The following is a 27,741-nucleotide window of genomic DNA, read 5'->3' on the forward strand; positions in this document are numbered from 1 at the left end:
AGATGCCAAGTTTTATAGGAAAAAAAATACTAATCTCGGCTGTATGTGGCTAACAAAGAAATCCAGTGTTGCTATTTTTTCCAGCAATTTTTTTACATGACAAACAGTGCACAGTTGTTGGAACAGAAACAAAGCTTAAAAGAATAGGAGCAATGGCCACAAAATGCATTTACACAGGATGCTCCACCATTCAGGGTTGGCTATAAAAGCAGGACCTGGCATTAAAACTTCTAAAGACTGTTGATTTTTGAACTTGAGACCATTTCCAGTTGGGAGCTGGTTCTGAAAAAGTGAAATATAGACTTACTAACAGTGCTTGAGCTGATTTCCAGTTTGAGTATGGAGTTTAGGTATCAAAAGGTCAGCTGATCTGGACTGCAAGCAAGGACCCAAGGTGCATGGGCAGAAGCAAGTCAGTCAGAGGTGCTTGCAGGGGAGCAATAATCCTTCAAAGTCAGAAAAGAGATTTTAAAGTGATGAGAGAGCCTAAGTCCAGCAGCAATATTAAAAAAAGTGCAGTCTGGAAGACTTGAAAATAAGAGATGGGGCTAGGGTTTATGCCTGTTTCTAGATATAGAATTTTTAGCCTGGGAAGAATGGTAGCTCTACCCAAGTCCCTCTTCCTTTTCCTGAAAGGAAAACCCATCACTCAGCAGTGGGTGCTGGATAGATCAGAGTGTTAAGGACAGGGACAGCATTTCTTAAATACGTTAATCCTAGGATATCTCTTGCCATGATTTCCACAGACTGCTCCAAACTCCAGTTACTCTTGAAGAGAGAAAAATCCCTTCCTACACACTTACCCGACCTCTCCCTCAGCCCAGTCACTGCCATGGTTACTCCTGAGAGCTAAAAAGACCTTGGAATCAGTTCAGTGGGTAACACTCTCACCTCTGGAGTCACAGGTTCAAGTCCTACATGAGGACTTAGGCTCATACCCAGTGCTGATGCTGCAGGATAAGCTTGGCACAGGGCTGTACTGACACAGGAGGCATTGATTAAACTTTAGCTACTGAAGACTGACAATCCAGGTTAAAGCTCCTGTAATCAGTGCTATCACTTAACAAAATGGATTCTGATGTTCTAGGCTGTGTATCTGAGAGCAGAGAGAAACCTAGCAATGCAGGATTGGGTTTTTGGGGAGTAGAAGTTGTGGGAGGGCAGTTCATCTCCCTTAAATTCTGCTTTGGGTCCATTCAGACTCCAAACTTACAAGCTTTGCTGAAATGGTTACGTTTCCATGGCTTTCACCAAACACACTGATGTAAAATCAAGAAGGACTCCGCTGAAGTCAAGGGAGCTGAATTACGCCAGTCTCAAACTGGCACAAATAGGAGGAGAATCTGACCTAGTAACTCAGCCCAGGTTTGCCAAGAGGTTCATGAAGTTTGATGGAACCATTTGGCTAGTTTAGCTCTATTGTCAGCTTTGTAACATAGCCCTGAGCATAGGCATGTTTCAGACCTCGCTAGTGGAGTTTGAGTTCTCATCACCAAGCTTTGTCTACATAGGCCCTGCCCAGGATCCAACCCATAAGGATGAAGCACTTTGAAGCTCCTGGAATCTCAGTTGCATTCTCTCCTGCTTTGTTTCCTGGAATATGGGTCTGGCAAATGCATCTGTTGCTGCATGGAAAACTGAAGCTGTAATTCCCAGTTGCCTTGCTCTTCTTATTCATTTCCAAAGCTCTCTTTCCAAGTGGGATGCCAGGTGGAGCAGGCTGGCTTCTGAAATGGAAGGGAAATCTGAGCCAGGGTGGGTCTCCAAAGTGAGAGCAGGAACAGGGCTGGCTCCTGCATGGGAGCCAAGTACTGAGTGTATTATTTCTTCTGTATCTGGTGGCTTGGGCTGGGGAATATGGCACCATCATGAAATAAAAGGAAAATCTAAGCAGGAGCCATGCAACTCAGACATCTGTGTTTAGTGGGAGCTGGTGGGTAGAGATGCTGAGGATCAGGGCTGTTGGCTTCTACCCCCACCCCACAAATAAACAGAAGAGAGGCTGTGGAGATTTGAGTTTTGTTACTGTGTTGGACAAGCACAGGGAGGATCTGTGGCAACGGTCCTAACGTGGGCTGTGGTGCTGTTGGGTCTCACCAGGGCTTGGTCAGCAGTTGGATGGTGCTCCATTGAGTAGCACTATGTGCTGCAGAGGGTAATGCTGGTGATGCAGCAGGTGGAGGTCTGTCCTCTGAGTCAGTATAGAGCCAAGGTCCCAGCACGGAATGCAAGGGTGCCATCATTCAGATGAGAACCAAAATTCAAGACCTCAGTTTGTGGTTAGTAAAGATCCTGTAGCACTTTCCTCAAGAGATGGCCTCATTGTCCCAGCCTACGTCCACCTCTGGTAACTAATTCTAGCAAGCTGAATTCCTCAGACAGTTTCAACTGAATGTGGTATTTGTTCATGTTCACCTCCTGTCCTAAACTATAATACAGAGTTGCTGTTAAACAGCTACATTCTGCCCCAGAGGTGGCTGCATTTCAGTGGTGCTTGCATGTCCCTTCTGTAGCCTGCACCTGGAGAGTAGGGATTTGAAAAGAGACTGGAAGGAGCAAACTTAATTGCTTTTGAAAGTGAGGAGCTGGTAATCTGTTAAGAGCCCAGCATGGTGCAGCTTAATCCTGTGCAAACTCACCAGTAACCCACTTCCCCAACCAAATAGAGCATTGTCACTGCAGCTCAAACAAGCCCTGCAGCCATTCTCCGGGGCCTCACACATGGCCCTGCTAACGCCTTCCCCTCCTATACAGCATATTAACTAATACCCTAGCTCCAAGCCCCTACACACCCCTGCCAATGCTTCTGATTCTTGACCTGCAGAACACCCTTGTGCTTGCAGTCACATGCCACGCCCCTGCAGGGGCCGTCACTCAGGTTGAGTAGCAGAAGTTGGGGATGGGAGAAGGTGGAAAAGATTCCTGGATGGAGTGGTGGATTTGCTGGAGGCTGCCGGTCTTGGGGTACGATGTTGTGCAGAGGGCAGTGTGAAATGAGTGGCACAAAGGAGATGAAGGGGCCCAAGGGGAACGTGAGGAGCGAGGTGGGGGCTGGGAGGGAATGAGATCCAGCGCCGGCTGGGGGAGATGGTGCAGGCTCTGGAAGGTGATGCAGTAGAAGACAGGAAGCTAGCAAAGGGACAGTAGGGATGCATCCTTGTTAAATACATTTTCCTTCCCCCATTTAGGGCCTGATGCCAAACACACTGAAGTCCATGCTAGTCTTTCCATTCACGCCGGGGGCTCAGGCTCTGACAGAGCAATCTCTAAAACGGCACTTCCCCCTTTGGCCAGTGGTTGGGCCACTCCTTGCCCATGGAGTTAGAGCTAGGGGGGTCTTTCCCATCTCTGCCAGTCCCTGTGCCCTGGATTAGTCCCTACTACGCGCTTACCCATCTGTTGTCTGTCTGTCCTTCTGTTGGCTCCTCTGCACTGTGTTCTCCTCCCAGGCTGCTGGGGCCATGTGTGCATTCACTGCAGGCACCTTGCCTGAGATGCTGTCACTCCAGACCTTCTGCCAGGGGGGTAAATTCCAGCTCCTCTTTCATTTTGCAGGCGACATGTGAACGAGGGTTTGCGGCCATGGAAGAGACACATCAGAAGAAGATTGAGGATCTGCAGAGGCAGCACCAGCGGGAACTAGAGAAACTGCGGGAGGAGAAAGATCGCCTGCTGGCGGAAGAAACAGCTGCTACCATCTCTGGTAAGGGCCCAGCAGACCAACTGTTCCACTGATGTGTGTGACCTTGAGGGGGAAGGTCCTTTCCACTGTGTGCATGAGGAAAGAGCAGGGTGATCAGAAAGTACTCAGTGAAGAGCTAGTCTCCAGTCTGACAGTGGGAGAGCAGAGGGTGGGTGGAGGGAGCCAGGGCCCTGGAGTATAACTGGGGGAGGAAGCGAGTGTTCTGGGGTGCAGTTGGGTCAGAGGCAAGGGTTGATGGAGGGTGGTCTGGGGGTAGTGATTGATAGAGAGCCATCTCCTGTCCTTTTCTGATGTTCCTCTCCTTGGTGGTGATTTAATACGATCCGTTTTCCACTCCCTCTAAAGGAAGCATTACTCATTGCTGGGGCTAATTTATTACCGATTCCACAGTGACTTCATTCTTCAGTGCCCATGAGAATTTCAAATGCCCGAGCCCAGGGCCTGTGCATTAGGAGTCACATAACTCAGGAAATAAACTATGAATCAGGCAATTGTTGAACTTGATTAAAAAGCAGGATTTGCCTTTCACTGCCTTATGGCCAATGCCAAGTAATAAACTGATTGTGAAGCAGGGAAATTACTCACCAAGGTGACTCACATTTAGGGGGGGGGGGGGGGAAACCCTTTGGATCAAGTGGTAAATGTATCACCTCCTGCAGAGCATTAATCCTCTTTCTATCTCGTGCAGCCATCGAAGCCATGAAGAACGCCCACCGCGAGGAGCTGGAGAGGGAGCTGGAGAAGACCCAGCGCTCCCAGATCAGCAGTGTCAACTCAGATATTGAGGCCCTCAGGAAGCAGTACTTGTAGGTTTCTCTCTTTCTCCCCCTCCGGTGTGCTGCTAATGCTGTACAGCAGCTTGACTCATTTTATTCCTCTTGGAAGTGAGGCACTGGAATAGATTTAGACCTGTTATAGACGGTGATGTGGAAGCTTCTCTCAGTGCCCCTCCATCCTAACCTGTGTCCTCCCCAGGACCTCCACACAGCTCTGCCAGTGCCCCTCAATCCTGACCTACAGGCCCTGCCATCCCTGTTGCAGGCTCCCAGATATCTTTTAAATTTTCAGCTTCCAGATACCTGTGTCTGCAGTGTTGTTTGTTAGTTGCTGTAATGTGCGGATGGATGGTGATGTTTTCCATGCTGCTGGAACTTTGTTATAGCTAAATCAAATCTGTTCACACAAGGCAAAAGCACTAACCTTCAGTAAGGACCAATTCTGTGCTAGTAGGGGAGTTGGAGAAATAGCTGAGCAGCTTTAGGCAATGTATAGTGCGTCTATGCACAGCCCTGTCCACCTACACATGCATACTCTTTCCCTCTAAGCTGAGAACAAGCATGCTAATTTCAGCCCATGGAATTTTAATTGATTTTAAGTGATAGAATGAAATGCTGAAGTGCCTCCCATGCAGGCAGCAGAGGTCCCTTCTGGTGCACCGGCAGGGGTTTCAGGAGAGAAGGAGGTTAGCTGCCCACCTGGACTTGAGATTCTTGCAAAAGCAGAGTGTCCCCCTCAGCCCCCAAGCAGATGTCTTGCTAACCTTGGGCTGTGAGGTGCCCCTTCATCAGTGCAAAGCTGTGGAGATGGCCCCAGCCCATCTGTCTCTTGGCTTTCACCCCTGTAGGGAGGAGCTGCAGTCGGTCCAGCGGGAACTGGAAGTCCTTTCTGAGCAGTACTCCCAGAAGTGCTTGGAGAACGCTCACTTGGCCCAGGCCCTGGAGGCTGAGAGGCAGGCCCTCTGCCAGTGCCAGCGAGAGAACCAGGAGCTCAACGCACACAATCAGGTGAGGCACCAGCTGCCTAGAGCTCCTTGCCTGGCCCCTCAGCCAGGGGAATCGGTGCCGCTGGTTTCAGTGTGATTTTCTGGGGCAGTGGGCAGCGTCTGGCTGTGCCTGCTCTGCTGTCCTAGGCCTAGGTAATAACATTAAAGCAATGTTACAAGCAGACTAGCACCATGGCAGCCCAAAGGCCGGGGAGCTGTCCCAGCTCTGACTCCAGGGCCTGCACTGTATATGCATTCCTCCAGCTGTCTCCCCCTGTGCTATGCTGCATAGCTCAGATGGAGCTGAATACATGGGGAGCCCCACAGAGGGAACCTTGCAATAACCCCCTATAGCATTGGATAGGGAAATCCAGTATTCCCTCTGCTCACACAGTGACTCTCCTCTTTCCAGGAGCTGAACAACCGTCTGGCTGTGGAGATCACACGGTTACGAACTGGGGAGGGAGGAGGAGAGGCTGCTGGCTCGCCTCTCACGCAGGGCAAGGATGCCTATGAGTTAGAGGTAAGTGACCTGCCACCTTACTGGTATCAGGGTGAGCTGGAGAGGACAGGAAGGTAGCCACAGAGAAGCTGGTCTCTGCTTTGATGATTGAAGGGATTGCAGACGGTCCCAGCAGTGGATGGGCAAGGAGCACCCTGTAGTGTAGACCCTGACCCCCACCTGGTCCACGAGTGTGTCTAGGTGGCATCCCGGGCACTTGCCTGGAAATGGCCTGTCAATGGGCTAGGAACATGCGGGTAAGGTCAGAATTACAGTAGAACCATGCACACACTGTCTGAGAATGAGATGGAGCCAGCAACTCCTGGATTCTAATTCCACTTCTTCCTCTGCTAGCCATAGGCACGTCATCTAACCTCTATCCCCCATTTTCCAGCCCTAACGTGGGGATAATGCTTATGACGCAGTGGGGCTGTGGGGTTTTGGTAGAGGCACGTGAAATGTGTTGATGTGAGCACGTGTGAGTGCACCTCATTGTGAGCGCAAAGCCCAGGCGCAGCTTTCTCTCCACAAGTGGGCACCATCTTTGAACTACCCCAGGGAACAGTCACGACTGAACGTTGAGCTACTTGCTCAGTTATTACCAGCTGGGTTCAGTGGGTTCCTCATGACGCCTGACGCTGTGGCTTGCTGTGTATGTCTAGTGCATGGGAGCCCGTGTTACTGGGTGAAAATGCCTGGTCCTTTTTTCCCTACAGGTCCTATTGCGGGTCAAGGAATCAGAAATCCAGTATCTGAAGCAGGAGATCAGCTCCCTCAAGGATGAGTTGCAGACGGCACTGAGGGTAATGCCTGGGGCAGGGCCATCTCTGAAGATGCACATAGGGTGCCCTCTGTCCTGTACGGGTTTGCTCATTTTCAGGGAGCTTACCTCACTTTTTTAGGAGTCAAATCAGCATTTAAACATTGTTCTACCTTAAATGAATCACCCACTTACTGTTGGTGGGTTATCATTTTTGTGCTATAAATGAAGCACCTGACAGCATCAAATCAGGATTTGCTTTGGTCTCTTCCTGGAAAGATGTTACTGTCAATGTTTTTGTCCTGGTTTTCTGTGACATCAGATTTTAATTGAGACAACACCCTGTGTTACAAACACACAAACCTTGCAGATGGGCTGATCGCAGTTGCTCTGAGTGGTTAATTTGCCAATGCAGATTCTCAGCATTTTAGTTCCATGCTATCTTCTGGATTTAAACAGAAAGCCATGAACAATAAATTCTGTAACAAACTAGCTGGTGTCCATGTGCAGCACTGTTCTCTGTTGGATGGAATCTGAACTGCCCAGCTGTGTTTCATAGATTCTCTACTGCTGTTAGCCAAAGGGAACTCTCCTTTAGCACACATGGATTGGCAATAGTTGTGTTTTTAACAGGATGATCTGAGTTCTGCCCCTGCTGTTCCCAAGAAGCTCTCTGTGGCTTTAGTGTGTAGCATAGTGATAAATAAGAAGTGCTTGGAGTTCCTGGGTCTCTCCCAGTATGCTGCTTCTTGTGTTGCTGGGGTTTGTCACTTCACCTTGTAGAAAGCACACATACTTGCTTGTTCCATGTGTCTCTGTCTCGGTCTGTGCCAACCCTGCGGGTTTTCCTTGTTCCTTTCCCAGGATAAGAAATATGCCAGTGACAAGTACAAAGACATCTACACCGAGCTGAGCATCGTGAAGGCCAAGGCAGACTGCGACATCAGCAGGTTGAAAGAGCAGCTGAAGGCAGCCACGGAAGCGCTGGGCGAGAAATCCCCCGAGAATACCACTGTGTCGGGATACGGTCAGTCCCTCTGCTGTGCTGAGCAGCCTCATTCTCAGCTCTAACGTGATGAAGCCTAGAGGACTGAGGGCAGGACACAGTAGGGTCCAGCAGGAGCTCCAATATGTCCGTTTATGAATGCTGAGAGATTCAAACCACGGGGCTGTTTTCCTCCCTCCTGTCACACCACTTAATGTATTGGAGTAACACCAGGAAGGAATGCGACTCAGGTTGTGCACACAAGGTGAAACTGGAGCAGAGGCTGCCTGGCTCAGGAGCTTGTTAATGAGGTTGGGAGCTGTTCACCACCAGATTGTCTGTGTGAATGCAGCCCAGGTTGCTAGTGATTAGAAGGTAACTTCTAACAGAGCTGTTGAGTGGCCTGTTGGAGTCAGCGTGGGGGGCAGGATCTCAGTCTAGTTCCTTACTAACAGGCAAATGTCCTCATTGCAACCTCTTCCCCGCACCAGATGGTACTTGTCCCCATCTCCCTGTAGGCAGTCTCAGCAGAGAGGTCAAGGGCTGAATGGGCCTGGAGCCTGAACTCCCCTGTCACCCCAGTGGCTCTTCCCTCTTCCAGCTTAGGGCTGGGAAGCTTCCACTGGGATCTTTGGAAACCACCTGTACTCCAGTCACCCAGGAATGTCACTTGGCGTAATAGTTCTTGCCTCATGCAGTACCAGGGTGAGGGACTGTGCTTAGCTTGTGCTGTCACTGTGGCTCTGTAGGGCAGTGGCTGCCCTCATCTGAGTCACCTCCCAGGGAAGCTTTGCCTAGATGGAGCCTGCATCACTCCAGAGCAGCATTGCCCCCTTGCAGGCAAACGTGTCCCCGGCTTCTGCTCCCTTGTGACAGGATCAGGACTCTGCAGCCATAGGGCTGTAAGCAACAGGCTCACGCTGCTTCCTTTGCCCTCCCCAGATATCATGAAATCAAAAAGCAACCCTGATTTCTTGAAGAAAGACAGATCCAGTGTTAGCCGGCAACTAAGGAATATCAGGTCAAAGGTGAGTGTGTCTCTCTCTGCCCAGGTGATGCAAATGCCCCACACAGCTCTCTGGTGGGAATTGCTGGGGAGACTGCCCAGGGGAACAGAAGAAACTAAGGATGATTGGCAGGAGGATGAGGCAGGAGGATTTTCCCATCCTTACTGCTGGTCTCTGTGTTTGCTGGAGGGAGGAACCCCCTGCCCAGAGAGGTTACTGAATGAATAGTCACCATTGTACTGGCCAGGCTCTTGGAAGAGCAGTTACACAGGTGTGTGGCAGGTCAGCCTTATCCCCCTCCCACTCCCAACATGATTTCAAGAGAGTGGTCATGATAGGGTTAACTGAGTTACCCAGATGGGATGGAGCCATGCTCTCTCCCACTCCCCCTCTTACTACTTATCCTGTTCAGTCCGTTTCCCCCCATTCTGCTGTGATACAGTGGAATAAAGCAGCAAGTTCCCAGCCTGCAGTGCTCTGAAGAGACTTTTTTGGTTGCATTGAGTGGTCTCTTTACAAAAACCACGTCTTGCAGAGCTAGTTCCCTTGCTTCTTCCTGAGGCCCTAGGCTGCTGAAATCTGTGTGTGACTCTGATGGCCACGGCTACTGGAGTTGCTGTCTGAAAAGAGAGGGCGTTTGCCGTGGTTGTCAGGTCTTTTCCTGGAGAATCCCCTCTGGGACTTGCTCCCCATTTTTGTGTTGAGGTTTGGCGATGAAATAACAGGTGGACGTCTGCCTCGATACCACAGTGATGGGCACCTTGTAGACAAAACAGTGTAATTCACTGCAGCCTCTTTGGTCTGTACATGAACTGAGCTAGTTTTATCCTAACATTTTCTTTTATCTGGGGAGATTGGGACTGATGGGCCCATGGTTCTCAGTGCTTTACTTGTTGCATATCCCAAATCCAGTTATTGCAATCACATGTCCCCAGTGTTTCGCCTGCCAGCTGTTGGAATTCCATCTTTTGGTGCATTGATCCTTTCCATGGGGCCACAGTAACCCCGCTTGAATGGGAAGGACAAAAGACAACTTCTCCCATCGGCCTAGGCTCAGTGTACCAAGCAATTACAAAGAAGATCTTTCTCAGCATAGACCAGGCTTGCCTCCCCTCCCACCTTCTCACCACTGGTATTGAGCATCTCATGCTGATACTTGACACGGAGAGGGCTGCTGTAGACAGAGTGAGAAGCCAGTCAAAGGATTCTAGCTCCATCTTCTCCCAACACAGTGGGAGCCAATGATCCTTAGCCAAGTTCTCCAAGGCTGACATTTCAGCCTGTGGTGCCTAAGCTGTAAGAACCAAATACACAGGTTCCCCCACTGTGTACACTATACAGGCTTGTGAAACCCAGTGTGTGTGCACGCTAGGCTGTTTGTGTACACAGATCCCTCTCTCATGTGTGCAGGGAGTGCCTGTGCACATTGAAGTATGCAGCTGAGGTGCCTGTTTGCAAACTGGCTCTAGAGAGAATCTGATGATCACTTTGCCTTCTCCACTTCACTTGTTTGCTTATTTGGTCATCCTGTCTGTGTTTATTTGGAGTGCTCTGGGGAGGGAGGAAGAAGAGTCTGTCTGACCTGAGGACAGTGTGGACGGTGCAGATGGGAATGCTGTCTGCTTGTTCTGCTAAGGAGGGGAGAGAAGGGCTGGGACTGTGGAACCATCAATGCAATTAGGATTTATGTGCTTCTTTGTTTTCTGTTTTTGTTTTTTTTCTTATTTTGCTCTTTCCTCTGACAGTCCGTTATTGAGCAGGTCTCATGGGATAACTGAAACGAACCAGAGTCCAGGTTCCCTGTCACGTAGGTAACCAATCCAGCACCCACCAAACCATGCAGCTACCCAGGGGGACAGCCCCTTTGCATGTCCTGCTCACGCCTCCATGGCAAACGAGAACCTCCTCTTAATTTTTTATTTGAAATTGATCTTCGGGGGCAGGGGAGAAGCAGATGATCCTAAAATGAAATCAACCAGTTTGGCTTTTCCCTGGGGAGTTTGACTTTCTCACGCACCCACTCTCCCCCACCCTCACCAGCATGGATGTCTGTCACTGGGAGGATGTGTGCACCTCTTGGGCTCACTCCCCCGTTTGCTGTGTCGGGGGTGCAGGACACCGAGTGTGCATGCTGAATGACTGTGCATGCCTCACACTAAACTCACTTCGACATGCAGTCCTTGCAGGAAGAAGGGAACCTAGATGTCAGTAGTGTCAGGCTGTGGCCTGGGGGAAGTCCAGGAACCTCTGAAGAGCAGCTGGAAGTGAAGGAAAGGTGGCCAGTGGAGCTACCCTGAATCTCCCACTGAGGTGGCAGCACAGACAGTACCTGCTCCAGCTCTGGGCTGCAAAAAGGGAGTGCCCTGCCTTGCCTGTGTTTCCATCGTTGCCACCTCCTTAGATGATCTATGCCAGAGCACAGGAATTTCCTCCGAGCGGAGCAGCCTCTTCCTCATGCTGCCCAGCAATGCCCCAGCTCCCCAGTGTTTGTGATGCCACAATTCATGGCCTCATTAACAATTGTCATATCATAGACACTGCCTTGTGGCTGCCAAGCTCATCTGGTAGGAAGAGGCAGCTGATGAGAAAGGGGGCCATTCTAGTCACAAGGATGTCTTGGGTAACCAGCAACAACAGAAAAGTTTGCAGCATATGGCAAAGGCTCTGAGAGTGGGATAGTCCCTGGGAGGAGATGAGATTGGTTCCCAATGGGACTAAGGGGAAAGAATTTGAAAGGCTGAAGAAGAAATTCTGTGGGCTGGTGAAAATTTGAATGAGGGATCTTTATAATCAACTGAGCTCTGCACTCTGACATTGGGATAAGTGATCTCAGAGATTCCCTTACCGAGTGAGGGGTTTGCTTGGCTTTCTTCTCTTGGCAGGAGAATCTAATGCATTATGGTATCTTGATCTATAAAGGGATGAGAGAATTCAAAGGTCCAGGCTGGAATTTAAAGGGACGCTTCATTGGAACAGACTCAATATTTGACCCACCTTTTGATGTTCAGAGTTAGGTGGAGACCATCCTGAATTTTGAGTGTTTCCCTTCTGTCAGCTAAAAAGAGCGAGAGAACACTGTTTAAACTGAAGAGTAAAAATCTCAGTTCATGCTCTCCACTGATAATAATTTTATATTTCTCTCAGACTGAGCAGTGAAACCAGACTGGTCAGTTTACAAACTCTGGTTTTCATGCATTAACCAAAAGATGGTTGTGTTTTTAACACTGCTGGGGAATGATTTAGAAACGCAGTGATTACTGCTACCTCTTCACAATATCACAACCACCCTATTCACACTAGGTTTTTCAACCTCTCCCTGCCCCAGTAGCCCCTTGTTAACAAAAACTTGGCTTTGGGGCCTCCATGACTTAACATTGTTCCTTTAGTCTTCCGATACAGCAATCTAGGGACTTAAAAGAAAACAGGAACACTGCAGCCAGCTACGACAGGCTCTGTGCATAAAGCTCTGTCTTGAGGAGCTGCCACGTGTTGATTTGTAGAGCAAGTATCCAGATGCTGATGTTGTGCAGAGGGCACAGAGCAAACTGCCTCATGGTGACTCCGCTGCCTGCAAATTGGCCAACACGCTGGCCAACCGGCTGCCTGTTTTTGATCAGCTAGGTGCATCCTGTTTCAGAGCAGGGAAAGCAGTCGCCCCCCCCCCGCCAAGACGGAAGCTTTTATCTTCTGCACTTATGCAGTGCACAGACTTCGCATGCTTGATCCTTGGAAAGTGGTCTGCTGAGGTGGAGTATCCACCACCACCACCCCATTACTCCCTTAGCTTCAGCCTTGAGATGGGGCAGAATGCACCTATGGCCTTGTCCTACTGTCTGCAGTCAGGTCTGCGTAAGCCACTGGATGAACCCATCCATCCCAAATGCAGTAACCTTGGGGATTCCGCCACACGAGAAGGGGGTGGGATTAGCAATAAATCATACAGCCACTTGTCCTTCTCCCCCAGACTCCATGTGGGATGGAGAGGATTTCAATGCCTGACTCCCAAATGGCAGCGCTGAGGAATGAAGTTCCTGTCTCGTTGACTGAATCTTTCACTTCTGGAGACATGGGTTTAAAATCTGGGTCATGAATTTGGTCCCCTGCTAGAAACTGTAGGAACACTTAATGAGGTCCACAGCCCAGCTAAGGGCTTAATTGGTAGTGTATGCTTGGGAAAGGCCCCCAGCCTAGGTTAACAGAAGGCGGAGTTGGATTGTCACTCAGGGCTGTGTGGGCAAAGTTTGGGACGTGTTTGGAGCCACGACCACCCTGAATTAATGAACCCTGAATTAATCTTAAAATCACACACCTGCATTAGGGAGGAACCAGTGTGACTGTTATCAGCAGAACCAAGTTGGGCTGCTTTGGCTCTTCTAAGAGCCAAGGGCCCGTTGCTAAAGCTGCTCCAGTGCTCTGGACACTGCAAGCTGCAGGGATCGTTGTCAGAATCAAGCTAATCACGCTTGCGATCTCGTGTGCCTCTCATTTGTTTCTGAAGTTTGTCACCCGGTTAATTTCCAATCGCGCTCTCTAGGTGTGATTCATCAATAATAACATTCCATCATAATCTGTTCTCTCGAGCATGTTCCACTAATCTCTCCTTCAGGGAGGCATTTCCCCTCCTGTCCACATTTCCTTTGCCTGAGCATCTGCACCATCCTCCTATTGACTGTTACCACTTTCTCCAGTGGTTCAGTGTTTAATGCTGTCCCTTTGTTGTCTCTCCCAGAGTCTGAAGGAAGGCCTGACTGTGCAAGAACGCTTGAAGCTCTTTGAATCCAGGGACTTGAAGACAGACTAGTTCTCCCCGTTCAGCTTGAACACGTGCACCTCCCAGCTTGCAACTGTGCAGCACGAGCCCCGCGTGTTCCTAATTCCTTGTGATCCTCCTCGTTGTTGTTCGTCTAGATGCTCCCAGTTGGACTGAGTGCGGCTAGTGGTTCTTCCCGCCCCTGCCACCTTGACTCCACAGCTCCTTTCCCTGCCTCGTGAGATGCTTCAGAGACTCTGCGAGGGAGAGGAGGGGATGGAGTTCTGCCCCCTTTGGCTCCTTCCTTCATTGTAAACCATTACACTAAGTGTCAGTATTAAGGCTCAGCAGCCTATTGATAAGCTAGCTCTGTCGTACTGACTGCTTTGGTTTGGAAACAGGGCCTGGCTGGCATAGGCCAGACCTAGCCGTACTGCTGTCGAGCAACCCCTGCTCAGTCACATGCCGGGAGCCAGTCCTCTGAGCTTGCGTTCCTTGCACCTCCAGGGAAAAGCCTGTGATCAAAGTGTCGGAAAAGGCAGGTCAGTTTGTGTCGTAAGCAGCCCTCTCCATCAGGCTTGTGCTTGGGTCACAGCACCGACAGCCTACTAGCTGACAAGAGAAATGAGAGGAGTCTACCCGGAGGGTGGCTAGAGTTTTGGCTCCGTTCTCCAAAAGCAGGTCCCAACCCGAGCCCCGGCAGTCCTTGGTCTATTTTCAGTCTGTTACAACCAGAGCATTACAGGTATTTATATTAAACACAGAAGGCCCATCTCCCCCCTTTCCTCCTTCCTATCATGCCCGTGTCCTGAGTGATGTGCTTCCATGGACTGAACTGCAGGGCCTGTCTGCTCAAATCCAGCCCAGCAACAGCCAGCCCCCTCCAGCCACTCTCCCCTTCTTCCCATCAACCCCAGCGTGCCCAGGGCTGTGTGAGAGAGCTTCCTTTTCCCCAGTCTGAGGGATACTGAGTGAAGACAGAGCCCGCGCTGGCTGTGAATACACACACAGCACAGTCCAAAGACTGCTCCCTTTTCATCAGCTCCCTGAATTCCGCTCCTCTCACCAGCCCACAGCACGTATTTTAATACTTTTATGTATGGCTACGTTTTATCTTTCAAAGCTCCTCTCCAAACTCTCCTGCTCTCCAGGACATCTTTATGCCTGCTCCCAGCTCCTGAATGAGAATCACTCTTAAAATAATCCCAAATCCATTCAGCAACATTGCTAGCGTGAGACTAAGGGAGTGGAACGAGTGAGGAAGGGAGTTGAAGGAACCCCGTGGTGGAGGTGCAGCACTGAACTAGAGTGGCTTAGCAAAGAGGAGGGGGAAAGTCTCTGCCTGCAGGCCCTCTCACTCAGCTCTCCAGTGGACATGGTGGCTTATTCACCATGCTGGCAACAACATCCACATGCTCTCTCCCCTATATGCCTCCTTGGTTCTATGCCCCACGCCGCCGATTGACCAGACAACTTCTGCCTCAACTCTGAGACTAAGGCCTGTTCCAACACAAGTGGTTTCTAGCCTAGCTTGGCTACCTAGTGTGGACAGGCCTAAATCACATTGGACTGTGCCCCCACCTCTGTAGGAAGCTAGACTACAGCCTCTCTTAAATCGTGTCTAACCATGGTTCTTTGCTAGGTGTGGTTGTTTGGCCGGGTTGGTTAAGGGGAAAGCGCCCCTCGGGAGCACAGCCCAGTGTGCTGACAAAGGCCTCTGCCCCAGGAGTGCTCTGTGTAGTCTGGAAGGCTTTGTTTACAACGGGTCGTTCTGAGCCCCTTGTGCAGAGCGGCGGCCCTGCCTGATCCTGGTAGCATGCAAGGCCACTGGGGGAGTTTCCAGCCTGCTTTGACAGTGGTTGGGCAATCCAAAGAACACTCCCAACTTTCCTTTGTGGTGGTGGAACCATTCGTTGAAGCAGGTTGGAAACTTATTTCTGGTCTCTCCCATTGCCTGCCCATGTTGCCATGGTCCCCAAGGATCTCCTGCCTTGCCAAGATGGACACCTCCATCTTGGGACTTGCTGACACTTGGGAGGCCTCTTAGCTTGGCATTCCTGGTGAGAGAAGCTGCTTGTGCACTGCTGAGCTGAGCCCAGGGTTGGATGATTTCCCTTCTTGTGGGGCAGTGCCTCTCTTCCACGCGCTTCCAATGCCTCAAAGCAGCCTGACATCAGCTAAATGTGGTGTAAGACGGGTTTCCTTGTCTCCCCCAGCTCTGGATCCCCGCTGGACTGTTGCACCTGGCGATGTGCGCGTTTGTGTATATCCATAAAGTAAAGTAGCCCAAGCACTGTACAGTAGGCGGCTTCTGAGCTTAGGCGAGTCCTGCTGGTTTTGCTGGGCCTCAGCTTCTTGCTACTTGTGGACAGATTGGCTCTAGGTTTGCCTCCTAGAGTTTAAAGTTGCTCCTCCCCAATTAGCTATAAACTTGCACAGCATGAGGGAGAGTTGGATTTACTACTGGAGGGAAGGCTGGAATCTCTCCCCACTGGTCTGCCCTGCTATGGCTAGTTTCTGACAGGTTTAGCTGGCCTCCCTCCAGACAAGCACCCTACCCTGACTTGCCTTACAGCTGCCAGTGACCTGCCCCAGAGTCATGCCAACTGCCCAGACTGCCTTCCAAATCAGTGGCCAGTGATCACTTGCCAGGAGCCTGCTGTTCTGGGCTTGCAGTGCCCCATACCTATGATTATCAGCCATGAGGCATGCAGCCCAAGCACTCATCTGTGCTCCTCTTCCATAATGGAGGAGCAGAATTTGTTGCCTGTTTGAATTCAGCAGGAGCCTGGTGCTACTCAGCATGGTCCTTCCTCTGCAGTTGGGGGAGTGGCCGTGAAACCCCCCCTGGGTGCTGGCTGAGGTGTGGAGTTCAACCAGCTCCAAAATGGCAGGTTCCCTTTTCTACTTACTGGTTTTTTTTAATGTTGAGTGGAAAAAGGCTCCCAGGAGGTTCTGGTCTCTTTGGGGAATCCCACACACACCCAAAAAGCACCTTGAATTCTCAGCTTGGCTGGTGGCCAGGCCTGTTTAAACAAGTCCCATCACCACCCCAACGCTGGCCTCAGATTCCACCCAGAGCTGCGTTGCTGACACCCATCACACTAGTGATTCTATTGGTGATGCTAAGTAACAAGTCCCCCCTCCCAGCCTTCAGTAGCCATGGCATGGGCCTCCCTTCCAGCCAAGAACTAGAGGTGACTCCCTCCCCAGTGTTCTTTAATCAGCCGGAGGGGACACTGTTTAGTCAGAGGAGGCATTCCCTCCCTGCCCCAAATTCTCCCCCAAGCTGCAGGGCCTGAACATATGGTTGCGATTAGAGCTAATTGCTGCTGCTTTGTTCACTTCTTTTGGTTATGACCAGTTATTTTAAGGGTGAGGAATGAAGGTCATCCATCTTGTCTCCATTTAGAGTTGTACACCGGCAGAATGGAGGCTAACGGATGGTGCTGTAGATAGCCATGGCCTGATGCCCTTTGTGGTACAGCTTCATTGCACAGAGTCTCAAGGGGATCCTGATAGAGATGATCCTAGGGGGTTGAAGTCACCTTTTCTCTGCTGTGCATTTCCCCAGTCCAGCCACTCTTCTTGAGGCTCAGTGTGTCTCTGCTTGGACCAGGTACTCTGTGAGTTATTGGTATTTGATTTTATTTTTAACCACTGCACCTATCCAGCTCCTGGTTTCATAATGGTAGGAAAGGATCTTGATAATTAGAGGAAGTTTCTGGTGTAATTGCAGATGTAGATGCCTTTGGGATGATGCTGCAATAGCATGATGTGATGTAGAAGAGGCTTGGAGGAAGGCGTGCAGCATGCTGATGGACACCTTGGTGGTGGTATTGGTCATGCAGATTGAGTTAGGTGCTCCAGTGGAGGTGGAGAAGGAAAACTATAGTTGAAGTTGGGACTGTCTTTTCCCTGTCTTTTGACCCAACACGTGTACGTGGGTGAGGACATGAGGAAAGGCACTGTGGTATGGTTGCAGAGGAAGCACTTAGATAGTAGACACTCAATGTAAAAGGAGAACAGGGAGAGAAGCATGTATAGCAGTGGAATACCAAGCCACGTCAAAAGAGGCAATATTGAAGAAATGACTGATCCAGTGGGTTGGTCTGAACAGCTTTCTGCTTGTGCTCTGGCCCCATAATTACCCTGTAAAGCTGCAGCTGGGGGGCAGGGTGGCTTGTTATATGCAAGGTCCCAAGGACTGAGACAGAGAAGTAAACTGCTTAGAGGAAGAGAATCTTTGATTTGATTGGTTCCTTAGCCCATTATCCTTTCTCATGCCCACATACCCCAAGCAAAAAGCTCTATTTAGGAAAGTTTTGAGTAGCCCACGTCAATTTCTTAACTTGAAGAGATGTGCATAGTTCTGTGAAAGTCCTGGGACCTGGATATGATGGATGAGACACTGACAGTAACTCAGATTTAACAAGATGTTTGTTCAAGCTAGCTGGTATTTTTTTCTTTAAGGCACCAGCCTTAAATATCTTTATTTCCTACCTGACTGCAAACTCAGTCATCCTGTGACCTCCGTGTCTTACTGGGTCGGTTGTTCAGCTTCAAAGTGTGCCAGGACTAATGGATCAGCAGAATCTGAATTCATGGGAGCAAATCTGTCAGTGAAGGTTTACTATTGGGGATCGTTGGATAATACATCTTGGCCCACCTTTCTGGATCTTCATACTGCCCCTAAAAGTTAACTAGACATTCAGTTTCACTGGGATGAAATGGAGCCGCAAATACCAGCTGTAGCCAAAACAAAAATCCAGTGTTACAAGAAATGAATTTCTGTGGAGAGGACATACACACTGTGCATGGAGGGGTGACTGGGACCACCCTTTGGTGTATATTTTTAAAGCTGCTAAGATCCTCTAACAGGCCAAATAGGTGTTGTTTTGCTGAACTCTGCTGCTCTAAAATGTTTTGACACCTAAACAAAGGGTCTCCTACAAACATGTTGCTGTTGTTATATACTGTCCCTTGTTAAGAACGGGTGCGGTCTGAAGTAGAGACATCTCCAGAGAGGGACTTAGGCTTGTTTTAATGTTTTTCTGCTGTGAACGGGGTAAACTCTCTAAAGTCAAGTGTTCAAGGGGACAGAAGAGCAGCTAGCTCTGGGCCCATCTGTGCAGCTTCTCCATCCCATTAGACTGCAAAGCTCCCAACTGGAATGAACCAAACACATCCACATTGCAATAACTGATACTTCCAGAGGTCATGAACAAAGAAGCTGCAGCACAGTTACACACTTCTCTTCTTTCTAATGTGCTGGCACAGGCCTCCCTGTAGTTTACCTGAGCTGGGAGGAGCCGTCCTCAAAGTATTAGGCAGTGTGTTCACCTCCACTCCACCCCCAGTAAACACAGACTGAGATCTACCTACAGATGCACAGTAAAAAACCTTATTACAATTATTTTTTTTTGCAAGTCTTAGCTGTGTGCAAGGTTCTGTGTTGTACCCCAGTTCTGCCTTCTGCTTCAGGTTTCATCTTTCTTCCATGAGGCTAGAAATCAGTGTTTCTCAGATGGAATTGAAAAGGGTGAGGAGCATAGCAAGAGAGACCTTCCCCTCTCCCCCTTGCCTAAGACATTTTCCGATTCCATCTGCATCTTCCAATGTATGAGAGAGACACAACAGAGCATTCTGCAATTTGCTTCTCCTCTTGCTGCATTCCAGGCAAATTGGCATGGTAGCAGTATCGCTTGCAATGCTCCTAAGGGCACAGTATATACGATGTGTGTAAAAGCAGCTGCATTTTACACAGTCCTACACTATGAAAAGTACCAGAATGTGAGGTCTAGTAAAACCAAGTTCAAATAGCCATAGAAACATATACACCTTCTAATTGCGTCCAAAGTTTTGTCTTTTGTGGAGAATTTTTCTGCCATTCTTTCCTTCTGGAAACAATTAGTCTTTTTTTAACTGTGATTTCCCCTCCTCCCCCCTTTTAATCCACCTAAGAGGGAGCAATTTTTTTCATTTGCTTCAAAAGCAGAATTTGTGCTGATGTGCAAAACACAACAAGGCTATTTTTCTGTAACAGGTTGAATGGAGTGCATTTAAGTACTCCTAAGCATTGTAAAATGTGTCACTTTTATAATGACTATATTATACTTGATTGGAATTCCACTAGACCTTTGCATTTTTGTGGTTCATATACAGTACTTAGTTTGTTGTGAACACTTAAGCACATGCACGCTCAGTGTAGCTTGCCTTTACTTTGTAATTTTTTCCATTTTTTAAAAAAAGCTTTGTTATTCTCTTTAAATAATTTAAAACCTGTATAGTATTCAAAGCACGCAATGTAAATATTTATTACTCAGAAGTTAGCGGAGGGGTTTGTGTGTGTGTGTGACTAAGTTCTGTTGGTTTTTTTTAAAGAATCTTGTTCTAATACAGTTGTCCCTTTTTGGGGTTGGAAGAGATTTGAGTGTAAGATGTTGAACCTATCCTGTGTTCCCTTATTAGAATGTTTTTTTGATGACTGTTATAAATATCTTTTAAAATTCTCTGACCTGTACCTTTAGCTTTGAAGTGACCTGTCCAAAGAATGTGTTCAGTCTGTTTGAGAACTGTAACCCTAAAGCGCTATAAATTTTTTTCCATTCAGAGAATTCAGTAATCTTGTATTTGATAGTGGCATTAACACCCTGTGAATGTGCAAAATTGCTATCTCTGTATAGAAGTAGTAACTACTGTGTGACTAGAGCATACACAGATATCCTTGCACGGTAACTTAGGACTGTTGCAGTGAGTGAACTAAGGTTCCAGGATCTTATGGTCTAGTGTATAATTGTATAACTCACATATGCATCAGCATTGAAGCTACTCTTTAAGGCTACATGGAATTTACAAGGGAACTATCTCCTAGCTGTGCAGTTACATATTGTACAACAGCATGGAAGTTTACTGTAACTTACAATGATATGTAAGTAACTGTTTAAAATATAACTTTAAATACATCGTAGTTACTACTGAGTTGCACTTATGATGTGATCCCTACCACTGTAATACAGAGCATTTCTTAGAAGTGGCTACAGAAATATTGTTGCATGATTGGGAAAGGACACTGAATAGTCATAGGGGCTAAAAACAAAGCTTCAGCTGTAGTGATTTAACTTGCCTCAGCCTGCCCTTTAAGAGAACTAAGGGGCAGGAGCCATTAGCAGAAACCTGACTAGCCACTGAGTTGGTACCAACAGCACTAATCCACCTGGCCACTGACTTATTAGTTTAGTGCAATCACAAGCAATTATTTCCTCACCCTCCCTGTCTACCCCACACCATGACAGTGTGCTGGATAGGGCAGGAATACTGACTCTTCTTTCTAACCTAGAAAGAGCAAAGTACGTTGTAAAACACTAAAGACTGATATGCAGCAAATAGATGAGGATTCTGTCTTTGACCCACATTCACCCTTTGGAACCTGGAATTTTGGGGTGACTTGAGATTTTAAACTGGAGGGGGAGAGAACAGAGGAAAACTGTATGTATTTGGGGGATAACTGTGAAGTGGCAATAGATGCCCAAGTGTTGATGGTCAATCTTCCTCATCTCTCACCACCAACCCAATCAGAATTGAGGGACAGCCACAGCTCTGTCCAGTCTTGTGCATGCCTTCAATCAGCAGTCCCCGGTCAAAGGAGACAAGTTCCAGATTGAAATACACACACCCTCCATTACCAGCTGAATTACAAGAGCTTCAACCTCTTGTGGAGATGGAAATAGAAATCACGAGTAGTTGTGGCTTACGATGAACGTCCAAGAGTCAACCACAAAATATACAGTTCTTGTGGTGATGCAAGACAGCCATCAGTCCAACCTGCAACCTGACTGCATGGTGTTCATGGCAGCAGATCAAACCTAGCAGAATGTGTGTAACTTACTTCCTGAATTGTTACTGTGGTATTGAAAGGCTTATGCACCAGCCTCACATCTAGCATGAAAGAGACATGCTGAGCAGGGAGAAGTGGCAGCTGTGTTCTAAACCAAACCCATCAGCCTGCAGGTCTGAATGGTGCACCCAAGGGAGGGTTCCACACACCTCACCCAGCAAAGGAGTGACATGTCAGACTTGATCCATTTCCTCTTACAAAGGTGAATGCACATGCATTTAAGGCCCCTGTGAAACTGAGTATAAGTGGAATCTTTTTTCTCTCTCCCCCTCCCCCCTTTGCTTTTGTTTCAGTGTTTTTAAAGCCACTGTTCCTGATCAATGGTTCACTGTAATAGAAGCATCACTTTGTCACAATATTTATTCCTTACAAATCCTGTGTGACATGCTAGGTTCCCATGGATGTAGCTGATCATTTTTATTTTGTAAATATAATTACCTAACTTTACATAAACTATATCGTAATAAACTATTTTTGCACCACCCTTTGCATGCTGTGTAGTGAGGTGCTTGTTTGGACAAGGTCATCGATGTGGAAAGGAGACACAGGCTTTTGAGTTAACAACTTACTACAGTCCTGCTACCTTCTGCATTTTCTTTAATATGTACACATTGCTGTTCAAAGCATTGTGAAGCTAATACTCCTGCCTGTTGCACTGGAGGATTGCCCCCCCCGCAGATACAGAATGGATACTGCAGTGGCAGATTCCACCCAGACCTTTGCCATTGTACCCTGGCCTATTCTAGAGGGACCAGACTAAGGGTAAGTGAGTAGACTAATCTCTGTTTGCCTTTACTGCTTGGGGTCTCTAGCTCAAGACTTAACTCAAGTGGCAAATGGTTTTTTTGTGGGCCTCGGGGGCCCACCAAACTCCTTTCACACTGTTCACTTGTAGTGATAACTGCCCTGGGAAAAGTTCCTTGAGCTGTCCCATTCCCCCAGCAGCAAGAGCTTGGAGAGGTCATCTGGCTTTGGTGAAGTGTGGTATAATTAATACCACTTACCACTATATTGCTTATTACAGGACACTAGCAACGCACTAGTGGGACTTTTAGCAGTAGAGGTTTTCAGCACTTCACCCATTTTACAAAAATTAAGCCATTTTTAACTTGACACTCTCCGACATAGGGAGACAGGCAACACATTCATTCACTGTTTATGCTCCAAATTTAACCTACCTTAAAGTATGAGGACACGGTTCATTTCCCAGAATATTCAGAATAGCTAATTACATTTGTGAAACATGATCCCTCTGCTGGCAATGTTATAGCAACTAAACTCTATTCTGAAAGCTATGATTTCTGTTAATTCCTGATACCATAGCAAAGCTCTTAAGCCCAATGTAAAATGAAGTTATGATAAACGTAGTATCACATATTTAACTTAGAAATAGCCACAGTAACTTGGAGAGACAAGGAAAATAGAGGGCCGATGATACAGGAAGACTATTTTTACAAACAATAAGTCAAACACCACAGCTTGAAATGTATATGGGAAAGGTGGTTACTGGGACAGTAAGAGTCAATGCTTTACAAATTTTACTCTGCAGTGTTTTACAATCAAATCCTCACTGTGGCATAGGGACAAACCCTTTTACATCCAGGTCCCTGTTTCAAGTGTATAGGTAGTTGTGTATAAAACAAATTGATGCATTCAGTTCAGTTATTCCATGTCAACACAAGAGTTCTCCCTAACACCCTGGCTTTACTAGAGAGCTTACAGCGGTGCAACTGCACCACTGTAAGATGACGGGCTAGAGTGTGCCCATCAACTTAATTAATCCACCTTCAGTGAGCAGAGTGGAGCTCTCTTGCCACTGTAGTACTGTCCCGACACCCGTGCTTAGGTCGGAATAACTGATGTCGCTCAAGGGTGGCTTATTCACACCCCTGAGCAATGTATGTGGTAGTGCAGACAGTCTAAGAGCCAAGGATATAATGGGTATGGAAACTGAACTAGCCTCTTACTCCTAAGGGGAGAATCAAGTACATTAAAAGGAGGGAGCTTACACATGCACAGCTTCTGCTGCCATCACACCAGTAACCTGGCTCTGAATGCTGGTAATGGGAAAAAAAGACGGAACTCTCTTATCCCTCCTGCTCCAGTTTTGTTCTCTTAGAGGGAGCAGGAGGGTAAGAAGGCACCTCAGCTTTTTCACTGAGCAGTTTTACTCTTGACCTGGTATGAATTCAGTATTTTTTAGATTTTTTTCCACTAGACATGAAATGGCTTCACTTTCAGGAGGTCCAGAAATACTCTTGACTTCTGAAATCCATTTAAGAGACCACCACTATATATGGAAGTGGGAGATTAATTTAAAAGCCTGCTTCCAAAGAGGACACGGAGTTGATGGCAACTAGCATTTGTAGGAAAATTGGGGGGGGAAGAGAAGCAGAGGGGAGAACTTGCTTCAGCTAGAATGCTGCAAATCCATCCTGAAGCTTAAAATGGGAAAGGTGGTATCCTCTATTCTCTATTGCCAAGCTGGGCAGTTGATAGAGATGGGATTATGCTTCTTTACTTGTGTACGAACAGAACAAGCGGTGAGGTTTCCTTCTGCAGCTCCTTTCCCTGAGAGGCAGCAACTCAGCTACAGTCAGTTTCTCAACACTTTGCACTCCGGGTCATAAGGACGCATTTCTCTCTGGGTGGTTACAATATCTTGCCCTACACTTGTTTTTCTGCAGATTGGCAGATGGCCAAACCTACTCTCCAGCCCCTACAGGGCCCTTTTTCTGGGATTCTGTTATGCTGCAGCTACTGGGAAAGTGAACAGGCTACAGAAAGGCCCATCAACATTCAAAATTAATTTTAAAATTCCTGACTTCTCACTCAAGTTTTCCATAACAAACCTCCTCTTACGTATTTTAAAGGTTAAACATCTAATGCACTTTCCACTCCTAATAAAGTAACAGAGCTAGTTCATTCTCCACATGAGGATTATTGCTTTATGCAGAGCCCCCTACCCAATTATTTTAGAACTAGTGATGTGGAAGACTTCTACTATTGCTAGGGAATTACTAGTTTATTCTATGCATGGCAGTATAAGAGTACATCATTCTCTAATGTCACTAAGAGATAAGAGGCTATTCCACTGTCAAAATATCCAGTACTCTTAAACGTTCCAAAGCTTTGCCTGGTTCCAGCTCATGCCAGCGGCCAGTATCTTTTGAGTTCCACAACCACAGCTTCAACATGCTGGCCCTTCTATCCTACCACTACTTACTAGGAAGTGTAGAGAGATGCACTTTCATTTAGTACACAGTGAGCTTGTGCTTCACTGAATAGTAGAGTTCTCTTCACTCTTGTATCATGCTATAGTCCTTGTAGCTATAGCAAAATTAAATACAAAGAAACTTACTAAAAAAATGCCATATGTCAAGGACCCTTCCAGCTCCACAAGCAGCTGTCATTTCTGTTCCTTTTACTTGGGGAAAAATATATAATTAGCTGGATTGTACTCTTCCCAAATCCTTTCAAACTCTGCCAGGAATGGCTCCACATACTCTGCATCCTCCACAATCAGCACGTTCTCACGGTTGTTCTGAATAGCTTGAGTGGTCCAATTGAGGGAGCCAGTGATGAGCATCTTTTTGTCCACGATGGCAAATTTGTGATGCATGTAGCCACTCTCCTGGTCGTGACGCACCTGAATCCCTGCAAAACGAGTATCTTTTCAATGCTGCTGCTTCAAGGTAAGAGAGTTTCTTATGACCAAAAGCTACACTACACTAATAAAAAGTGTCCTAAGAGATTGGTTGAGAGTCTGATGCCCTTAACTAAAAAAACTAGTTGTACAATTCAGCTCAGAGTTAATTAAAACTCTCAGTTTGATTCAATAAAAACTGCACCATGCATCAATGTGTTTGATGCCATTCTTCACCACACCAGCATCAAGAATGGGAGGGAAACACTGGTCATCTTGCTGCATGTCTGTCTCTTGCGTCAATGGGCGTTTGCTTCTTTATTAACAGGTCCTAAGGACAGGGAGCTAAGCTAAGCGTGTTCCAATCTGCCTGCCTCTTCGCACAGGCCACGGGGGAGGCTAGCGGAGAGCCATCCCCACAACCACCCTCTTTTTTACTATGGACCATCACCCGGCTCCTCCCGTGTTCCGCTCAGGGCTGAGCCAGTCTCCCCCCCCCCAGCTGCCTTATGTGGGTCCTTTCCCTGGCAGATACACCATCCCCATAGCTCTCCTGTCTCCCCACAGTTTCTGCATGGGGTCCTACTGCCTTCAAACCTGCCTACTCCCAGTGCTGGCCCTTGTCCCCCCCTTCCGCCTTCTCTATCCCTGACCTTCTTCCGAGCCAGTCCCTCACTCCTGGCTCCTCTGTCCCTGGCCCCCCAACTTCCCTCCCGCTCAGGCCCCCGCCCAGCCTCATCCCACCCCCCACTCAGCCCTGCCCCGCCCCTCACCCGCCTGCCGCAGGCGGCCGATCTGCGAGCCGGGGAGCGCCATGTAGTCGGCGTCGGTGAGGAGGCGCACGCGCACGCCCCGGCGGTGCAGCAGCTGCACGGCGCGGCCCAGCTGCGGGCTGGAGAAGGCGAAGAGGCAGAGCTCCAGCGAGCGGCGGGCGGAGAGCAGGCGGCGCAGCAGGCGGCCGAGCGGGCTGTCGCCGGGCGGCAGCGGGCAGAGGCAGGGCGCGGGGCCCGGCTCGCCCAGCAGCGCCGCGGTGCAGGTGAGCGGCGACGGGAAGAAGAGCACCTCGCGCCGCGGGGCCCGGCGGCGGCGCCGCCGCCGCCACCCGCGCGCCGCCAGCAGCACCAGCCCGAGCGCCAGGGCCATGCCGCCCGCCCAGCGCCAAGGCAGCGTCGCGAGCCGGCCCGGCCACATGGCCCAGCACGCGCGCCGAGCGCCCCAGCAGGCACCCACGTGTCTGGGTCACGTGAGCGCCGGGAGAGGCCGGGGGGGGGGTGAGATCTGGGCGCCGGCGCAAGGAGCAGTCGCGAGGTCGATGGGTCACGTGCCAACGAGGCTGGGCCGGGGGGATCTGCCGCGCATGTGCGGGACTGATGCGCGATGAGGCGTCCTTTCCCGTCCGAACCGAACGCCTAGTGGGGGAGCCCTGCCGCAGCTCGCTCCCAACCGCCCGGCCCCGCGCGCGCTACCCGACCCCGCCCGCCCTCCCTCAAACTGCCGCGAGCCCCGCCCCCACCCGTGGCTCTGTCCGCCCCAGCGTCTCGTCCTGGCCGAGGGGCTAGAGACGGGGGGGCTGCTGCTGATGAGCAGGGTGCCTTAGGTGGCTCCTGACCAGGCTTCATCGCCACATTTGGTCATCAACTGCCCCTGTGACCAACCGCTGACCCATAGCTTCCCCCCCCGCGCGCGGCGGGCTGGAGACCCACTGAGGAGGGAGGGTCCCCACCGATGGCCTTGTGGCAGTGGGGCACCCCTGCTAGCTAGCAGCCGGGCATGTGGGGAGCGGGGGGTCGCTGCCCAGGTGGCTACGGGACAGTGCCGCAGGTTGGTGTTACCCCAGCGCACACCCTGGCCGGCTGGTTTGTCTCAGCCACGTCCTAGGGCTTGTCTTTTGGGTGCGCCACACCACACGTCGGGCTGTGGTTGTAGCCCAGGCAGGCCACGGCTGCGTTAGTGTTACTCCAGGTGTGCGGGTAACACGAGCAGGGAGGACGTGGCAGGTATGGGCGAGCTAGCCCAGTGCAACCCCACCAAGGGCCCTGAGTACACGTGAATTTCTGGCCCACACTGGGGTCCCTGCCCCTGTGATTGTTAGGCCAACCCATGGTCCAGTTATACTTTGATTTGCAGTGTGGACACACTTCTTTTAGCTGGTAAGTTCTTTGACTCATTTACTGTCTTTGTACAAGTGCCCAACACAATGGGGGAGGTCTTGCTTGGCCTCTAGCACTTCTGCATGTCACATTTGTATTCTTAAACTATGTTACTCTTGGGTTTATCCCTTTACATTACTAAAACGCATAGGATTTCCCCCCTCTCATGCCCGTTTCATTATTATTGTTGGCTGGGGTTTTTATTAAGTCATGCAGAAAGCAGTGAATGATCACTAGGCAGATCTCTCCGGGTAGTCAGCAACGGAGGTTTACATTCAGAAAGCATTCCAATCAAATGCAGTAAGTGTGCAAATCATTCTTCTGAGGTTGCTGAAGGCCACAGCAGTAAAAGGTATGGGCTGGACTGCTCAATCGCTGCTGCTCATCCACAGAGGAAAGCCTTCACCCCAAAATGCCACTCCTACAATTTTGTGTGTACCCTTTGTAGTGCAGAGAATTGCATGTCTCGTCCACAGCACAAATGAAAGATGCTACAGGTCAGTTCAGTTAAGCTGGACCCTGAGTAGGATCCTACCCTGACTGGGGGGCGGGGGGGGGGTGAAGGCAAGGTTTATGGAG

At 49.1% G+C, this 27,741-nt stretch overlaps 2 protein-coding genes across 7 annotated transcripts in view; one reads left to right on the plus strand and one right to left on the minus strand.

The window, feature by feature from the left end:
- Nucleotides 1-21,850, plus strand: part of MPRIP (myosin phosphatase Rho interacting protein) — a 158,710-nt gene extending 136,860 nt beyond the window's left edge. For 3 of the 6 annotated variants that reach the window (XM_067534139.1, XM_067534133.1, XM_067534137.1), the window contains 8 exons: nt 3,556-3,703; nt 4,392-4,509; nt 5,328-5,487; nt 5,878-5,988; nt 6,684-6,770; nt 7,592-7,754; nt 8,655-8,740; nt 13,449-21,850. In XM_067534139.1, coding sequence (XP_067390240.1) covers nt 3,556-3,703; nt 4,392-4,509; nt 5,328-5,487; nt 5,878-5,988; nt 6,684-6,770; nt 7,592-7,754; nt 8,655-8,740; nt 13,449-13,520 — 945 coding nt within the window. In that variant the 3' untranslated portion in view covers nt 13,521-21,850. Of the gene's footprint in view, nt 1-3,555; nt 3,704-4,391; nt 4,510-5,327; nt 5,488-5,877; nt 5,989-6,683; nt 6,771-7,591; nt 7,755-8,654; nt 8,741-10,464; nt 10,531-13,448 lie in introns of all 6 variants that reach the window. The other 3 variants (XM_067534134.1, XM_067534138.1, XM_067534135.1) reach the window with 2 other exon arrangements.
- A 1,279-nt stretch (nt 21,851-23,129) lies between these two features.
- PLD6 (phospholipase D family member 6) lies at nt 23,130-26,209 on the minus strand. Its single transcript, XM_067534140.1, has 2 exons — nt 25,786-26,209; nt 23,130-25,023 (listed from the first exon to the last, which is right to left on the minus strand). The coding sequence occupies exons 1-2, from the start codon at nt 26,201-26,203 to the stop codon at nt 24,791-24,793; spliced, it is 651 nt and encodes a 216-aa protein (XP_067390241.1). The 5' UTR covers nt 26,204-26,209; the 3' UTR covers nt 23,130-24,790.
- Between the last annotated feature and the right edge of the window lie 1,532 nt (nt 26,210-27,741).

The sequence above is a fragment of the Emydura macquarii genome, unplaced genomic scaffold (genome assembly GCF_026122565.2).
Source record: "Emydura macquarii macquarii isolate MOO-44397 ecotype Brisbane River unplaced genomic scaffold, CSIRO-AGI_Emac_v2 contig_3390, whole genome shotgun sequence".
Classification (NCBI taxonomy): domain Eukaryota; kingdom Metazoa; phylum Chordata; order Testudines; family Chelidae; genus Emydura; species Emydura macquarii.

Coding starts and splice junctions, on each gene's coding strand:
- PLD6 (XM_067534140.1), bottom strand. CDS start 26,203: ATGTGGCCGGGCCGGCTCGCGACGCTGCCTTGGCGCTGGGCGGGCGGC. Junction 25,024..25,785: donor CGGCCGCCTGCGGCAGGCGG/GTGAGGGGCGGG, acceptor CTCGTTTTGCAG/GGATTCAGGTGCGTCACGAC.